This window comes from Harpia harpyja, chromosome 2 (assembly GCF_026419915.1).
Source record: "Harpia harpyja isolate bHarHar1 chromosome 2, bHarHar1 primary haplotype, whole genome shotgun sequence".
NCBI lineage: Eukaryota > Metazoa > Chordata > Aves > Accipitriformes > Accipitridae > Harpia > Harpia harpyja.
This window is the reverse complement of record NC_068941.1, coordinates 15,769,124-15,787,260: the sequence shown is the minus strand read 5'-3', so window position 1 is coordinate 15,787,260 and position 18,137 is coordinate 15,769,124. Positions and strand designations below refer to the sequence as shown.

General features: G+C 38.9%; 1 protein-coding gene across 9 annotated transcripts in view; it reads right to left on the bottom strand.

Moving 5' to 3' along the window:
• The window catches only part of GAB1 (GRB2 associated binding protein 1), a 102,815-nt gene that overhangs the window by 16,395 nt on the left and 68,283 nt on the right, over positions 1-18,137 (bottom strand). For 6 of the 9 annotated variants that reach the window (XM_052816308.1, XM_052816299.1, XM_052816329.1 and 3 more), the window contains exons 3-7: positions 15,440-15,653; positions 12,140-12,220; positions 7,618-8,222; positions 5,354-5,439; positions 4,843-5,146 (exon numbers count right to left, since the gene is read on the bottom strand). In XM_052816308.1, coding sequence (XP_052672268.1) covers positions 4,843-5,146; positions 5,354-5,439; positions 7,618-8,222; positions 12,140-12,220; positions 15,440-15,653 — 1,290 coding nt within the window. The remainder of the gene's footprint in view (positions 1-4,842; positions 5,147-5,353; positions 5,440-7,617; positions 8,223-12,139; positions 12,221-15,439; positions 15,654-18,137) is intronic. The other 3 variants (XM_052816322.1, XM_052816349.1, XM_052816340.1) reach the window with 2 other exon arrangements.

The following is an 18,137-nucleotide window of genomic DNA, read 5'->3' as shown; positions in this document are numbered from 1 at the left end:
GATCGTCTAGACTCACAGACCTCTGTCAGGCCTTAAAACCTTCTTGTGGACTGCCAGCACAGCCACCTGGGACCTGCCCTGCCACACAGAGTAGTTCCCTGTGGAGCGGTGAAATGCTCGCTAAAGTCCTGCAAGCTGTCAGCAGGATGGAGATCACAGGATCCAGTGCCTTGTGTCACAACCCTTTTCAGGTATTTTGAAGAGCCCCAGGGAAAGCATGAGGTGGAGCAAAAGAGAACCTGGCTGTTCTTTGGTGCCTTAGCTGTCTAGGGCGTCTTCATCTCACTGCATTTGGGCACCTTTAACTCTACTGCTCCTTCTTGGATAAATGGTATTTTGAGGAAGGAACATGTGACTGTCAAAACAAATGCCACATACTCGCCCTGTGGCAGAACCAGTCACAGTCTTTGAACAATTCAGAGAATAAGACCCAGCTGCATGGATGGATGCAATATTTCTTCCGCTTGAAGCCTTTTGCTAGCAACAATGCTTCCAATTTAGCATCACAACTACATGCACCCGTGGCAAGCTAAAGCAGCCAAAAAGCAGAAATACAAAATCAATATAGACAATGGTCCTTTATAATAAAAGAAATAGCACCCTGAAAAAACAAATTTAAAAAAAAAGATTATTTTTGTCATTCAATTACAGGTGAATGCGAAAAAGCACCTGGCCAAGCGCTCTTCGTTTTGTCCCAAGCAATGTATCACTTACCTTCTGGTATGCTTCTCTAAAGAAATAGTAAAGCGCTTTGATTCAAGTTATATTGGGGCAGGAAGCCAACGCCATGTTCTGAAATGACTTTCAAGACTTCCAGAAAGTACTGGAAGCTCCCCTCATTTACAGAAGTGGCTGTGAGCTAGAAAAATGAAACTACATAAAAACGTAGTGTAATCTCAAGGCTATATATATTTATTCTTTTAAAATTTGTTATTATTTTTTAACCCATTTTCTAAAACAAAGCTCTTCTAGAACCCAGTGGGAAAAGACACAGGGCATCTCATCATGGCTCCTGGCCCAGGCTACCCCTTCAGGTGGGAAGACTGAAGAGCCTCAGGCTCTCACAGCAGGGCTGCACAAGTACCCTCCTCAGGAGAATGTGCATGTACTTTAAGTGAATTTTAGACCTATTTATTACCTACATTTAGTTTACCAATGTTATTGATTTTTCATAACTCAGTTGTCTGTCACAGTTGCTACTTTTATATAACTGTACCTATTCTTAAAAATTTGGAGAATTTTAACAATTTAATAAATTATCCAGAACGTCAGGTGCTTATATCAGAGCTGTGATGACATACACATTACAGTCACTACTGCTGAAAGACAGATTGCCAGATCCTTACTGCCTGACACCTTATTCTTCAAAGACAGCAGAACCAGAAGTAACTGAGTATCTGTTTCATCTCAGGTTTACAAAAGAGAAACAGCAGAGGGGAAAGCAGGCTGTATGCAACAGAATGGCCACTGCCATCACTGACCCCTCCATTTTCTAGCCTTGTCAAACTATACTGCCTGTAAGCAGTAAGCCATTAAACCAAAGAAAAACAGAGGAGATGCTAAACATACACATTTGACAACAAAAAGCAGTGCATTCTTTCTTCATGTGCTAGTTTCACTGCATTATTTCTGTCAAATGCATTTTTAGCACTGAACGTAACAAACTTCCCTAGCCCACACAGCAGCATTACTGAGCTAGAGCTAATGCTCACGTGAGAGGCGATGGTGACATTTCTCAGTAACAAGGATAGCTACCAAAAAGGAACTGTAACTTGGAGGCAGTGCAAACACTATTTTTGCAGCAATCTCTAACTAAAAAAAAAGATACAGCAGCTTCTTCAGACAGAACATGCGATGACCCCTCATATACCTGGAGGCCTTATCACCGACACACCTGAACTCTGCAGTAATACCATCTTTTAGAGAAGCAGCAACGGTCTTCAACAGAAATTCTTGAACCAATGGCATATTAAAAAACGACAAACATTTATAGGAGAAATACCCAGAAGGTAACTATGTTATGTACCATTTCCTCCCTTTCTATGTCTGCCTAAGTTTTATTGAACATACCAGCCAACTTGATACTTTCTATGCCCTAACTTGTAGCAGAAGACCATTGCAGTGCATTTATATAAGCAGAAACAACCTGATAATGTAAGTTGCTACAAGAACTTGAAAGCTGGAAAAGCACCACAGTATAATATAAAGCGCACACTCATTTTAGTCAGGTAAGGGTCCACTAAAACAAGAGTTTTATCCTATTCTAATTTAAAAGGAACTGCAGTTTTATTTTCCCAAAGGTATTTCTGGAAGGAGTTATTTGCATGAAGAACTCAACTACTGAAATGGGAATATATTACTATCCTGATGTGTCATCGTATCTGCTCTTCACAAGAATGGAAGACTCGCAGTAGTCCACTTGACAAAATTTGAGTGAGCCAGTGTGTGTGTGTGTTACTAAGATAAAACCCTCAGTGATAAATCAGAATCATTACCATTCTTAGTAGCTCACGATCTTCACAAAGTTTTTTACAGCCCCTATGCATTTACTATACAATATTTACCTCTGCAGACAGTTTTACTTTAAAATTACTTTATCTTCTAAATTATATTAAATAATCATATTATTTTACAGTGATAACAGCTTCTAAAATTCTAGAGGCAAAAAATACAGCCAGTTACTCTACACTCATTAAGAGGTATGTTAGTCCATCTAAAAATCTTTTCCCTGATGTTAGCTAGGTCTTTCTAGTTGTAAAGCATTTGAGGTCAGAAGCAAAGCAGGAGCCTTACATGCCACTTTTAGAATGTGAAACACTAACTCAGTTTCAAGAAGAGAGATGCAAGAGCAGCAACGCTGCCCCAGCAGACATCTGTGCGACTGCTTTGCACTGCCAACAGCAAAAGTGAGAAGCTTTTCAACATAGAAATTTACTACTTTTGAAGGTCAAACATTTTATCAGTAAAATACACAAACTGGCCAGTCAGGGAAAATATTTTAAAGCAGTTCAGTGTTTATTTTGAGAATATTTTCCAGTATCAGCTTTCATCAATCTGTTACTGTCCAGTATTTCTTAAGAAACAAACAAAACTACTGTCTGGTAACATGGAAACAATTAGATACAAGCAGAGAGCCAAGGTCTTGAAAAAGGCCATGCCTTGTTTTCTGAAGATGGACAGCCAGAATGAGACGTGGTACTTCCCATTTCCCACTGAGATCATCTATGTCATAATGATATTGTCTACTTCACTTAATTACAGGCTTCTTTCACTTAGTGGTAAAAATACTAATGTAAAGGTTTAGTTAGTGAGTGTTTCGGATCATCTGAATATTTGCCATCATGTTTTCCCCAAAATAGTCAGCCATTCTCAATGTAAATACTAATTTTTCAAGCACATAATTTTAAAAATAGGACTTACTCGAATACAAAATAGTGCAGACATTTGACCTAATGTTCTTTAGTTCCCACTTCTACAAGAAAGTTAGTTATCTTGTCTGAAAAACTGCATAGTAGGGAAGTAAGTTCCTTAAGCATTTACCTCTATTTCTGATAGGCTGGCTGATAAAACATTTTAGATTAACTGGAAAGTCTAAGCTATTTATTAGTGATTCTCTATGCAAATATCTCTTATAGATACATCACAACAGTATCTTCTTTGTTTAAGAACACTGGTCACCCAAATAAATCTTATTTTAAGGAAAAGTAAACCTAGTATGCACCAGATTGAGGAGATTCATTTTTTAGGATAGCTTTGAAGGGGCCCTCTGAAATTTGGGGTTTTTTTTTTCCATTTTGTCATTGAAGTTGTTGCGGCTTCCTCAGACGCATAACACGTCATCTTCCACACATTCAGCAGTTTAAAATATTTCCACATAAAGCTAGTTTTCCTTTTGTTTTATGACTTTGTTTAATGTACCACACTCTATAAAGGCAAGGAAATTTTCACCTACTACAGTTTATACAACTTTCAGTATAACCATGGCACCCAGCTCCTGTGATAAAGCAAATGTATCTTAAGAGCTGGCTTGAATTAGCAGTTCCCTCCTCCCATTTGGATCCCAAGGAAAATATATATGGTAACCTCACAGCCCATATGTTCAACATCTTCCCGTGACTGCCCCATGTGGCCACTAACACTTAAGCATTAAGCAGCTCCAACATGAAATGATTTTCCTTGCTTTTACAGACTGAAATGAGGACTTAGCATTAGCTTTAGTAGTAAACACTATTTCTTTGATCTAATTCTTCCTTCATTTGAACACATTTGTAAGAATTATTCTATGTAAGAATTTGTAACTGCATACTTTGACTAGGACTAAAAAGCAGCACGATATACAACTCATTCTTGTTGAAACAATTAATTTCTTCCAACAATGTTTACATCAAAAGCAAATACCTAAAATAGTTAAATAAATTATTTTTAACTTTTACTTCATACAATGAAAAACGTATACTGATCCTGTACCAAGCACTGTTATGGCTATAAATTCGTATTTTATCCAATGCCTTGTGTGCTCTGGCTCCATCACAAGTCAGCTAGCTGTCTTCTATGTGTAAGGACTAAAACACTGCTGAGTGTTAGCAATTCTGTGTCATCTTTTCATTAGTAACTACAGCAATAAAATTTAAACCTATGCTTGTATTTGGCATTGTTTTTGTGATGTTTTAATATGATTAAAAATAATCCTAGGATTCATTTATGTTATGGCTATCTCATAAGATAAAAATTATTCTGTTAGAATTTCTAAAAATATGATAATTTTCCACTAATCAGAAGTTGGGAAAGCTATGTTATTTTCTTAGATGATAAAAATCAACTGCTATTGGACATTTTCCTCACCTTTTCTGTCTGGTTTGAGGTTCCGATCCACTGGTGGTGGTTCACATTCTGCAACAGGTACTGACCGTCTGGGAGGGGTCTTTGGACTCGACCTGAAACCCATGTGAGCAGGAGGAGGGACTTGCTTTCCAAATAACGGAAAATCAAACGTGCCTGGTGTCATTGGTACATAGTTTGTTTCCTGGATGGGTTCAGTGAAGCTGCTGGAATGCTGTCGTGGAGGAGAGTTGGGATTCATTGGGACATAATTTTCATCTAGTTCTTCACTTGAAACACTTCCCACTGTCAACATGCTTCTGTTTTTCTAGAATTAACATATATTTCCTTTAACAAAATAAGTTATGCAATCAGCTGTGAATCATATGAGTTTTTTTAACCTAATCTACTCAGATTAATATATTCTACTGAAACTGAAAAATCACAAACACTGTACAGCTTGCTTTTTTACATGGGAACAAAGAGCATTCAAGCACTGTCACTGTTGCCTCTCATCAGATCAAGTCATACTTACAAAGTGGTTATGGAAGCCCTCCAGTGAATTAGATCTGTCATTCGGAAACGTTCGTGGAATATCATAACAGTCTTGAGAACTAATTTCTAAAGAAACAAGAAGAGAAAGTGGCTATTTATCATCCCTGTTCCTGTCACTTGGCACCAGGCATCCAGAGTCTGTTGTTATTTACTGTCTGCTTCTGAGAGCATACAAACACACCTCCTGAAGCTGTGGCCCATAGATTTTATCTATATACTTGAGAGGACTGTGTTCACAAACAAACTTAGCGCTCATCAGTCACAACCTGAAGCTCTTATAGTGGCATTTTTCCATGGCGAGAAAAGAAAAAGTGATTTTTCCTTTTAAAGAAGCAGCAAAGTCTTCCTTTCAAATAGGCAGGTGTAAGAACTTAGTGTAAGAGTGGGTTTTGAGATAGTGGGCCCTCATGAAAAACCTATTCTAAAATAAACAGCAGATGTAATTTAGGGTCTGGAGAAAGGTTTTCTTACTGAACGCCCTTCTCGTGGAAAGTGCTGATTCAACAGGATTCAGTCTGCTGCAGGAACAGGTGAATCCCTGCTCTAAGCTCCCGAGTGCGGTCTCCAGGGGCTTTCAGTTTGAATGAACTGCTACAGAAGCAAAGATCTCTCCATTTTCAGGGTCCTGGCTCTTGGCAGTCCGCATTAAGAAGGTCCTCAGCTTTGTGGCTGCTTCTCTGGTGGACAGGGGTGTTTGTGAGACATCTGGCTCCCAGGTCCCAGGTCCTGCTCACTCATGCAGGCGACAAGCTGCCTTACCCTGCAACAGGCATGCCTCCTCCTGATGCCAAGACAGAAACTGTGGGCAAACTCTGGGTTTTATCCCTACCTTGCCCTGAAAAAAAGCTCTGAAGCGTTTTGGAGATTTCCACCTCAGAGGAAAAATAAAACACTTCTGTCATTAAGTGCCAAATTAAAACAGTATTTTCAGAAAGACTACTTTTCCTGAGGCTGACAATCTCAGCTTTAATGTAGGAGTACTCACTTATAAACTTAGCAAAATGAGAGAAGATAAGCGAAGCAAAGCAAACAAAGGTCTTTCAGGGTGTTACTTTGTCATTTTAAAACACTAACAACCACCAATATTATTACACTTAGCCTAAAACATGAATGATAAACAGGATAATACTATCTTCACACCTGTATGATCACATTCATTCTGTATATTGCCTCCTCTAAAAGGCCTGTCCCTGTCCCCTTCCTCATTTCAGCTTCCCATCCTGTATCTAGCACAACCCCAACAATTTTCCTTTAAAATCCCCTCTAACATTAGCATTGACTCTAACCAGTTTAAAATTTCACTTTAAAACTAACACTGTAATGCCCACCTGCCTCAGGAACCTAAAAAACCCAAAACTCTTAGCCCAAGAGTGGTTAACAAGACAAGAACAACTGCTCTCTGTAACAGTAAATATCACCTTCCCAATATCTACCTCTTGCGGCATTTCTCAAGTTTAAACCTGAATAAGAACAGAACAAAAAAACAGGCAGAAAAAGCCCCCAAGAAACACCAACGTCTTTAAGTAGCTCCACCAGATTTGGTAGGACCTGAAATACACCCAGCTGCTAAAGGAAAAACAGTAAAAAAATGCACTAGCACATCTGGAATACCAACATTTAGGTGACTATAAGGAACAACTTAAATTTTACATAAAAACTGCAGTACGCATATCTATCGCAAGGATAGAAATAAAGGTTGGTGGCAACGATCACCAGATCAGGGTTGATCTCAAAGCTCTGGGTATACACCAAGTCCCACTGACCTTCAGGAAACACTTTAGCTTCTGCAGATTTGGACCACTATATGCTAACCTTACTTTGGTCATTCTGAAACACTGCTAACAGCAGTCTTGAACTCAGCTATACGAGCTTATTAGCAAAAAAAAAAAAGATGATTAGTTCTTCACTGCTGTCTTCTAAAGACGAGTAACACCATAAATATGTCTAGGTCTTCAAGTATTTTTAGCTAAGACTGAATGCCACCGTGCAACATGCATCCCTCATCGCATGTTCTGTGCTTTGCTGGTTTCCTTTAATAATCTTCTCTTTTCCCTCTTCTTATGTATTTTAAGCATTGCAACCACAGACTGCTTTGTGAAGGGCTACACACTTGTTCTTAAAGGCTAGAAATGCCCCTCACATCATTCAGCCCATTTGTATCACTCATATCACATCATTCATCACAAGATTACATCATTTAACACAAAAATTCTGGAAGAGCAGGATAAAACATGGAACACTGACCTTTACGAAAGATATTCAAATCTACAGTTGAAATGGTATTACTGCGCGAGGGTGGCATTCCTGCTGTAGGGATGCAATAACTACTATCAGTGTCTGAAGCAGTGCGACTAATGCTACATGTTTCCACAGGAGATCGATCTGCAGCGTGATGAGGTTTTGGTGGCCGAGGTGGAGGAATATCTGGAATAGTCTCCAGTTTTGAAGTCTGAGACAAGGTTCCCTCTGGAAAAGTTCGTGGAATCTGGTAAGTACCTCCAGGTGTGGGGGGAATGTCATAGCTAATGGAGATGTGTCTCATCTGTGCGTCTAATGAAGATGTTGCTGACGGGGTATTGAAAACATGTTGCTCTCCTTCTGCATCAGTCCCAGATGGAGATGCTGCCTTCGGTAAAACATCCTGTGAGTAACTCCTAGGCAGGTTATAAAGGCTGCAGTCTGCCAGTGTCAGTCCAGTACGAGAAGGTGGAGAGTCATAGACACCTTGCTGCTGAAAAAAGCCATTCACAGCATGCTTGCTCGCTGATGGAGCAGGATTTTTGTGGGAGGGCACATTATCATTGCAGTCTGTTTCAGATGAGCTGGATTTTGCTGAGTCAGCGTGAGATCTACACATAAGATCGTAAGATTAAAATGTTGATGAACATATAAAGAAAAACAAACATTACAAATAACAAACACAACATTTAAAATGTAAACAACTAAAAAGTCTACCAGTGTCTTCCAATTCTTAATTTTTTTTTAAAATGAAATGCAGGAACTCAATTATTAAACAAACAGCAGTACTTAAGAAGGATCCTAAGTAACTACATACATACAAACCCATGCATGTGAAACAGGTAACACAAGTGTGGACCTTTAGCAGCAGCTAAACAACAAGCTGATGTTTCATACAGCAAGTGATTTCCATGATGACAATTTGGCGCAGAGTTTGTTTGGGGGTGGGGAATTCCCCCCCCCCCCCCCATGCTGCAAATTAGCAGCACTTTAATGGCACTGTTAAAGGTTAAAATAATACACTTAAACCTTGGGTTTAGAGTACTTACTAGTTCTAATCAGTATGAAAAAAAACGTTAGAGGAAAAACCATGACTGCTTATAACACTCTGAAGTGCATGCCTAAAGTTATCTATTGACCATATAATACTGGTTTGAAATACATAACGGAGAAAGAAGTAACAGATAAGAACAGAAATAGGAGGAAGATAGCATGCTCTTCAGGGGAGTGGGGGGGAATCCATAGGATGCATGTGCAACAGAGTGCTTTTGTCTTGAATGCAAGTTAAGGCAGTGTTGTTAGATAAAACTGCACAGTAGTTTACCTTTGCTGTCTTTGGAAATTCCATCTTTTATGAGAATAGCACTCATTAATACTGGTACTAACCAGTACCAGTAAACTTACATGGAAAGTAAACACATTACAAATATTTTTTTTTTTTTAAAAAACAAACCTCCCCTGTTACCTTGCTCCAGGCAGAGAAATTCTGTTATCAGTCTGACTCCTTGCTTAAATGAAAGTCAAGACAGTGGCAAAATACTAACACAGGTGGAGTTAATGCAATCCATATACTTTTTGATCAACCATACCATGATATTTCCTGTTTTCCTTACCACAGTACCATACCATTGTGTTAATTTATACATACGTATGTAAATATTTCAGCATGCGTGTGTATCAATGAATAGCTGCTATACTACTCTTACCAAGCTGTATTAAGCAACTGGACCATGCAGTTTACAAAACTTCTGAGGAATAAAATATATAAAAATCAACAGCATGACTACCACAAGAAGCATTTTTTTCCCCTTATTTGAAGAGGCCCTCTACATCAAAGTGATCACAACCAAAATTTATTATTCAAATTTCAATTTGTTGGTAAGATCGCACAAAACTTTCTTAAGGGACAGCTGGATTTATCTCTCAGGGTTCTGGTAACCTGAGAAGAAAGGAATCCAGTTTAGCTATTCATTTAGGTTTCCTCTGCAGTCATTGGAGAAATGGAGACTGTGTGAAACACAATCTGTTCTTCTTAGATATCCATCTAAACCCAATGAATCACTCCCAAAGTGCCTCTCTGCTAGCTATCAAGGGAACAGACGTGATTAGCTTAGACTGGACATCTGCAGTAAAGAGAAATGTCATTCACCTAACCAACTGGTTTTTGTTCTGTTTAATAGCAGTGATACAATCTTCATCAGTCCAAGTGGCTTATGAGAGTTCCTCTCTGGCTTTAATTAAATCACCTTTTTCTATTAGCTTGTTCTTAGTTTTTTTGGTGTGGGGGTTTTTAATTAGAAAAAGTACACTAATTTTGCTCTGGTTACTATTTTAAACACAGATTTAAGTTCTGTCTCACTGGTAAGAATTGGTTTCTAGGTGGCTCTGAACAATAATCTGCATTTGGTTTAACAGATCCCAAAAAAGAGAAGAGAATGTTCTCATTAAGTATTTACCCTTGGCACAACCGAGGAAGTGAAACTTATATTCCTTATGATGCTGACTATCAAAAACATATCTCATTTGCTAACAGTTTACTTCCTTTGCCTCAGAGCTTCAAAAATTCACTAAGGAACCACTGCAAGTTTAACACACAAAAAATAGAGCACATAGGACTGAAGGAACTACATGAGGTTACAGAGTGCATAATAAATTGTGCACGTACTGTGTGACTAGTAAGACTCTGAGTTTAGCCCCTGCTGCAGCCCTTGCTCTTGAAGGATTCATTCAGGAGTTGCTCACTTTCTAGATGTACTCTTCTAGTTCTGTGGTATTCATTCAGACCAAAGTCCCAGCAAAAGCTACGTGTGTTTTACATAAGCAAGTATGGCAAGGATTGTGATCTGTATTTTACATGCTATAAAAATAAAGTGGGCAGTCTAGAGAAGCTGGACACTGACAATCAATTGTAGAACCAAAATTATTAGTTCTAGTTCACTAGGATATACTTTAAAATGAAAAAATTCCAAAACTACAGAAATAAGATATAAACACTACATTTATCTTACAAAAACATGCAGGAGTATATAACCAAAGGTCAAAATGCACATGTACGAGGCCAGTGCTTAAGGATTACCCATCATACGTAAGCAACAAACACTATCATTTTTAAATTCAGGAGTTTTTCTGGGTCTAAGTGAATGCTGCTGCTTCTTTCTTGACCACAAGCACTTATGAAAACAGAAGACTTTTAAAAGCCATGACACAAGGCAGCCAGGCCTGTCATTTGCTCAGCTGATAGCAACAACTTACATTTCTCATTATAAGAGGGCATTTCTGATTTACTTCATGGTTTTAAAAGTAATCTTTTGGAATCAACTTCTTAGTCTATTGAAATAGTTTTCAAAATATAGGTGGGTTGTAACTAATCTGATTTTGCAAGACCGAAAGTTTGAAGACAGTCTGAAACACGGGCCAAGAAAGCAGTTTACATCAAAACGAAGACAGGGAATTCAGCCTCTGAAGTTTAACTAGCTTTCAAAAGTCAGTATTAACCACTGATCATAAGAACACCATGTACAATTTTGAAAATCTACAATGCATAGTTGATTCATGTTACCTCAAGGAAATTTAGGTTAGGACTAGTGTTCAGGGACAGACTTTACTCCTGCTTTTTTTTAAAAAGGATTTCAGATACAGGATGATTGATGATTTCTGCAGTTAAGAAAGTTACCTGAAAATTTTTATTTTTCCCACACACTTCAGAACAGCTCAACAAAACAATCAATTGGCTTAATTATTCCATTAACAACTGGTTATTAACATAAGTATTAATGTTTTTTTACACATCAGTTTAAAATAATGGCAAAGTTGGCTATAACAATGAAAACTCCTCACCCTATTTATAAGCAGAGGATGACTGTGACATGAGTTCGGTGTTATCACATGCAGGCATCACATATCTACAAATTATGCTAAGTGGCCAAACTATTCCTTACTCCGTGCTAAGACTGGACATCTCTTTCCACATATCAAGAAGAGATAACTGTACAGCCTGCTGATCTACAAGGACTGGACATTAAGATGCACAGAGAAGTGGTGGGGTATTGAGGCAGGGGGAGCCCAATAAAAAGCCTGCCTCCACATACTAAAAACTACTTGTTGACAGAGATCCAGGAAAAAAGTTTTAAAAGTGTTTTAGTTTGAGGGGTAATCATCCCATTTTTAATATGCTGTATTGGGTCTGGCTTGACCACTCATTCTTTCGAGCTGATTCTTTTCCCATCTGCAGGAATCGATATGAGCAATCAAACAGAATACTATGAACTAAGTGGCAGCAAAACTGCTCTTGTGGGCCAGCAATCTGGGAAAGAAACAGCAAGCATAGTAAAAATGTGGATAGATAAATAAATGAATATTAAACCAGCTCTATTTCCAGAAAATGGAAGCCAAAGTTACATAGTTTCTCTGTTAAAACTTACAGAACACCATGCAAGAGGCATCTCAAACAAACAGTATTTTCAGGCAAGTTAATGGCTCTGTGATTAATTTTTCACACGTGTTCCAAAAATGGCTACTGTTCACTCACTGCAGTGGAATCTTTTTACTTTCAAAATCTTCTAATAGCAGGTATTCCTGCCCTTCTTCCGAGAGAAAGGGTGACCCTTGGCTGGTTCATAAACATAGGAAAGATGAGGAAGACAGTGTTTAGTATTGCAATATACCTCTCAAATGAGCCAGAACAATAAGGGTTTTGGAAACTGTCTTTGGCTGCATTTTCTTATTTAGGATCCAAATACGAACCTTAAAATCTCACTAAATGCTACAGTCGAACAATGCTTTCTCTCAAGTTAACAGTGATCAGAGCATAAAACTATTTTAGACAAAATACAGAATGATTATTACAGCTGCAAGTGCTGTGTCCAAGATATTCTCACAACAGTATGTGGTGCATTGCATGACACTGTAATGAAGCATTTCAAAATTATTTGTTAGTTCATAACAAATTCTTAACCACAACTCTTAAAAATTTCGAAGAGGCAGCTGGGATACTTCCTCTATGTTTCACAGTTACCTGTCTCACCTGGAAAAGAACCCCAAAACCTTGAAATAAAATTCTGTGGTTCCCAGATTATCTATAAAGTAACATGCAAAATTAGAACAGAAAACGTTCCCTCTGCATATTGTCAACATTAAAGTCGAAAGGGAAAAAGTCGTAGAAATAAACTGTTCCAGTAACAATACCTGCCTATTTAGTTACATCTATTAAGCTTTGCACTTTACACTAAGGAAAAAAGGTTGTATGAAATACACAGATAAATTGTTGCAAGCCTGGAAATCAATAGGAAAATGATGCAGCCATTTAAGTTTTTTCTTGACCTGTCAGGATGTGGATTGGGGTAGGGCACAGGGTGCCCTCTAACTAATCATTTTAGTAATATGCTATGCAGATACACAAAGCTCTAATTCCATAGGAAAAGATCTATATCCTCCATACTCCGGCCTAAATCCAGCAGAATACCTACTGTACCAGACATGAAACATAAGCAGTCATTTTAGGTGGAACTGAAACTCCAACAACTATTATTCTAAATTTTCATTATTACAGTCTTCTTAATAAAAGGACATAGCTATTTAGTGAATTTAGTTAAATACATTAAGCCCATATAATTTCCAAGTAATCACAATGCCAATGTTTCACTGTCTTCAAATATTCCTAGAAAAACATCGTTTATTTAAACAATCTCTATACTCCCAAAGACTTTGTTCAGTTCTTTCTCAGTTCCCTCAGCATTTTATCTCTATTGGACCTTCTGCCCTCCCCAACACCCAAATACCTTCTCTCCTATGTCATCAGTGTCTTCCTCAAGAAATTTTGCAGGCTATTCATGGACTCTATACCTTGCCATGTTTTGTGCCCCCTTCTATGGTCTCGTCAGACTTCACTCCCTCTACTTAACCCACACGTCACACAACTGTGGAAGTCAGGTCAGAAAGTCAATTACACATCCCAACCTTGATCGTTCCTAAAACCACACTTCATGTGGTGGTGTTTGAAATCCACTGTGTGCCCATCCCTCGCAGAAGCAAACAGGCACTCAGACACATTTCTGATGAGCCAGGGTGCTGAAATGAAAAGTCAAGATTTCTCTGCCAAGCTGCTCTGGAAATGATACTGAACTTTTTGTCAGCTTCTGGCAGGAACGGTGACATATCTCTTGGGCACCATCAGCTTCTAAACATCACTAAATGCTGAAACCTTTAACACTGAGGAAGCAAACACTGGGTTTCCCCTTCTCTTGCAGGAGGCTTTGGGGCATGCCGTGCTGCCCGTAACCTGCACATTCCATACACTGGGAGAACTGTAGGCTCATTCCTCCGTTTTATAAGAAAGACTGTAAAGGGTGGATACTTTTCTACCATGTAATCATCAGTAAACGGAGCAGGAAACACCTCAGGCACAACAGAGCAAGATAAAAATGCCAAGGGAGCGGAGAGCACATGGCACAGGTAAAACTGGCAGAGCATCAAGGTGCTGATGAAGAAGGCACCGCCACTAAAAAGTATGGCCCTAAGGGAGTATGTGAAATACTCACAAAAACACTTTCAGAGGAAGCTTTCCTCAGCCTTCCATGTACTTGTATGCAATTACAAAAAGAATATGACATTTTGTTTATTTTTCTGGAAATACCCCAGCAGATTTTATTTTAACTTACTGTAGAAAAGAGGTCTGCCAGAGAGATTTATAAGGCTCTCCCACAGAATACTCAAGGTTGGAAGGGACCTCTGGAGATTACCTGGTCCAGCTCTTCCAATACCTCTAAGCACAGCCAACTGCAAAGTCAGGTAAGGCTCCTTAGGACCTTGTCTAGTCAAGTTTGTTTGTGGTTGGCTTTTTTTTTTTTTTTCCTAAATCTCAGAGGACGGATATTGCACTAAGACCCTGGGCAGCCTGCTCCAGGTATGGCTGCCATGATCCATTCTGAAAAAACATAGTAATATTTCTCAGGTAGCTACCATAAATATCATAACCTCTCATGCAGGAGATGCTGTACATCTGCTTAAGTTAGAAGAAGGAGTTGGAGAAATAAATATACACTTAATTTAGTAGAAGTTGCCAATTCTTTCCTTAAAATTTCCTATTGCATGCTTCTCTGGAGAACTGACTGTTTGGATACTCTTTATTCAGTAAGAAATAAGGCTTATTTGAGCTTATTTTTAATTACCTGTTATTTGAAAAAGTTAAAATTCAGGATACAGAAATTGAGTGGTTTAAGTCTCCCGCATTCTTAGTTACCATAAAATAATTATCTTTTACTCTTGCCTGAGAGTCTGAACCATGTTAGTAATAGTCAACAAGTACCATTTGAGGATTGCTATATTCAGTGATGTGGTAACCTGGCAGGTGATAATAAATATTAGCATGTTTTACTGTATCCGTTCCATGAAAGCTTTAACTGGCAAAACTGGGGCACCAAATACCAGAAGGGAGAAAGGTTAAATTTCTCCAGCTTTTTCTAGTCCTAGACTGGACCAAACATACCAGATTGTGGCTAAAGAAAGGGCACTTCTCCACTCTGTGCCATGCACAACTCCAAGCTATAATGAAATGCTTGGATCACTGCATTTATCTGATACTTCTTTTTGGCAATTGCTGTCCACACTTTTGAAGAATGCAGTATGGGTCTAGCGCTGATCAAACAACTTACTATTGCTGCAAAAAGTTCAAGCACAGGGAAGAAAAGCAGCAAAAGTTACAGGCAGCTTCCCCCCGCAGATTATGTGCATCCAAATGTTCAATGACGCCGCAATAAAAAAAGTGCTTTTAGCCCAAACATTCTTGGCCTATAATACAAATAAGTGTTACTAAGAAAAAAATGTCACTTACCTCATAGGTTCAGGTTTTTTACTTTGGCAGTTTATTAGCAGTAGGTAGTCTTGAGGATCTTCTTGACCAGAGGAAGACTCCAGTGGGGGGATGTTAATAAGCTGATAAGGAGGAGGTAGGGAAGATTCTGCTTGCATGGAAGGCGGTGAAGTGTTGATGGGCAAGGGTAACTCAGCAGATGGTTGTAAGGAACTGACTGGTGGCTTCACAGCATCTGCAAACACAGAAGCAAAGCATTCTTTTTACAATGAAAAAGTAGTCTTGCAATGCTACCAAAAAGATTTATTAACAGAGGATGAGAAAAGTTAGGGGTTTTAATTCAAAATTGTAGAATCAGTGGACGTAAGAACATCTGGATATTAACGTTTGTTTCAGAGTATTTATATATAAATCCTTACAATCTCTTTATATTTTTTCAAACTGTAATACATTTCTTAAGTATGCCTTGGAAACAGAGGTTATGCCTTATTTAATGACTTATTTAATCTGTTTTCTGGTCACAGAAAGAACAAAGATGCTGACAGCTGCAGTAAGACAGCTAAGAGCACAGATCTGTTGTTTTAATCAAGAGCAGACAAAGGCCCATAGGTTATTACTTGAATATGGTAACCTGAGTCAGCGCTTGCACATATTCTTCCCTTTTTGACCAAGGTCACTTCAACATTCGAGATTAGTGACCAGTCATGAACCGGCCTCTCTCAATATCTGAAAAGCAACAGGAAAAATGCTGCTTTTGCAATGGAAGATCCCTTACGACTATAAAAATAACACAGAGGTACAACAGGTACCATGTCCTACTAAGCCCCCTCATTGCATACCCCAACTTTTTATGTTAGTGCAATAAATGAAGTAGTTGTGGTTTAGCTGTTATTATTTTGAGTTGGGGTTTTTTTTGGGGGGGGGAAGATGTTGCAGTTTTGTGGGGGGTTTTTTTGGTTGTTTTTTTTTGTTGTTGGTGGTTTTTTTTTAAATAAACCTGTCTTTATAATTCTTATCCACTTCCTATTAATGTATATTCTAAAGTAACCTCTTTTTTCCTTCCCAATTCATGTATCCTGACTATTAAATTATCTGGGAAACTAGAAAATACTGACACTGTCAAACATTAAACAATCATTTAACTTTCTCATTGTTTTAATGATACATTGACTAAGAACAACATAATTAAGCAAATTGTTCCCCAATTATCAAGGCTCCCTTGTACTTGCAACTCATTGTACACTCCAGTTTGCACATCCCAAGAATGGACGCTGATTATTAGCATTGTTTAAATGAACATATTATTATCCAGTGCAGACTGCTCCTGTTAGGCTTACAGGCCAGCTATGCACTACAAAGTAATTTCATCTAGCTTCTGCTTCCCAGCGCTACCCTGGGAAGAACCAGATGAGCAGACCAGAACATAGCCCTCCTGCTTCCAGTTCTGTGTACACTAGGTACAAGTGATTTAGGCATGGAAATAGGAACAGCAGTACTTGCTTTGAACTCCCATGGCACTTGGACAGGCTCAGAAATTAAATCCCACCACACCCATGTGCGTGGAAGTCGTCTAGATGTATGAAAATTCCTCAACTCAACCTACCTGAAAAGGTAGGATAACCTAAAAAGAAGTTTTTATGTAAGGTTGTGCATGACTAGACTGCACCTACTGATCTCAAACGCACAAAAATAAAATGGTTTCTTTACTACATGCCAAAATATTAAAATATGAACAGTTTTCTATTATTTAGGAATTTCAAGAGCTTGAAGGAGCCTATCTGAGGCACCTACTGATATTTCTTCATTCCCCTAATGTTGGGGTTCAATAGCAAGAACAGAGAGGTACCTGAATGGACCTACCAGCATGTATTTCTTGCTCCTGGAAAAGAGGTAGTGGGAGAAAGGTCAAGTACCTCTGTCCTGTCCCCTCCAGAACTGAGGAATGCAAGTAAATTTATGCACAAGTAAGAGCGGAGAAGAAAGGTTTCCTGCCACATACACTATCATTCTTTGGTCACACTTACAGACAAGATCCTCAAGGGCTTCGGTGTACCACAATCACCATCCCTGTTCCTTGTCCCTGACTGCACACAACCTTCACGTCATTAGATCTGCTTGGTGCCAAGTTCACACAAGGGGAAAAAAAGAAATCAAACAGGACATCCCTGCAGCTTCCAGGGAAAGATGGGTGTGTCAATTAGACCACAGGTAGTCAGGAGAGCTCAACAGGTATATAGTAAGATGCATGCCTACGTGAGGCTAATGCATTTAAACAAACCATGCACTAGCATTCCCAGGAAGAGTAACAAGACTCAAGGGTAACTTTCCAGGGAAGAATAAAATCAAGAAGCTTGAAAGAGGATCAATGTATCTCCCAAGTCTGGAGAAAGAAAGAGTTACTTTCTGGGGGGAGTAAGAAAAAAGCGTGTGCGTGAGAGAGAAAGAAAAAGAAGTTGAAGGCTGGCTGTAACTTGTAATTGCTGAAAGGAAGCAAGGTGGTGAAGACCATTAGGCTAAATATACTGTCTCAGATGTGTAGTCTCTGAAGCCCACGATGCCATTGCTGATGGTGGCCTGTTGCAGACAGAGCACTAGCAGAAAGGCAAGCCTGCCAGACTCCCCCAGCTGCTGGGGCTCTGCAGTTTCAGTGCACCCCAGCGCAGAGACTGCATCCACAGTCTATGCTGACCAGCCTCTGACAGACTTTTCTCTGAATTTG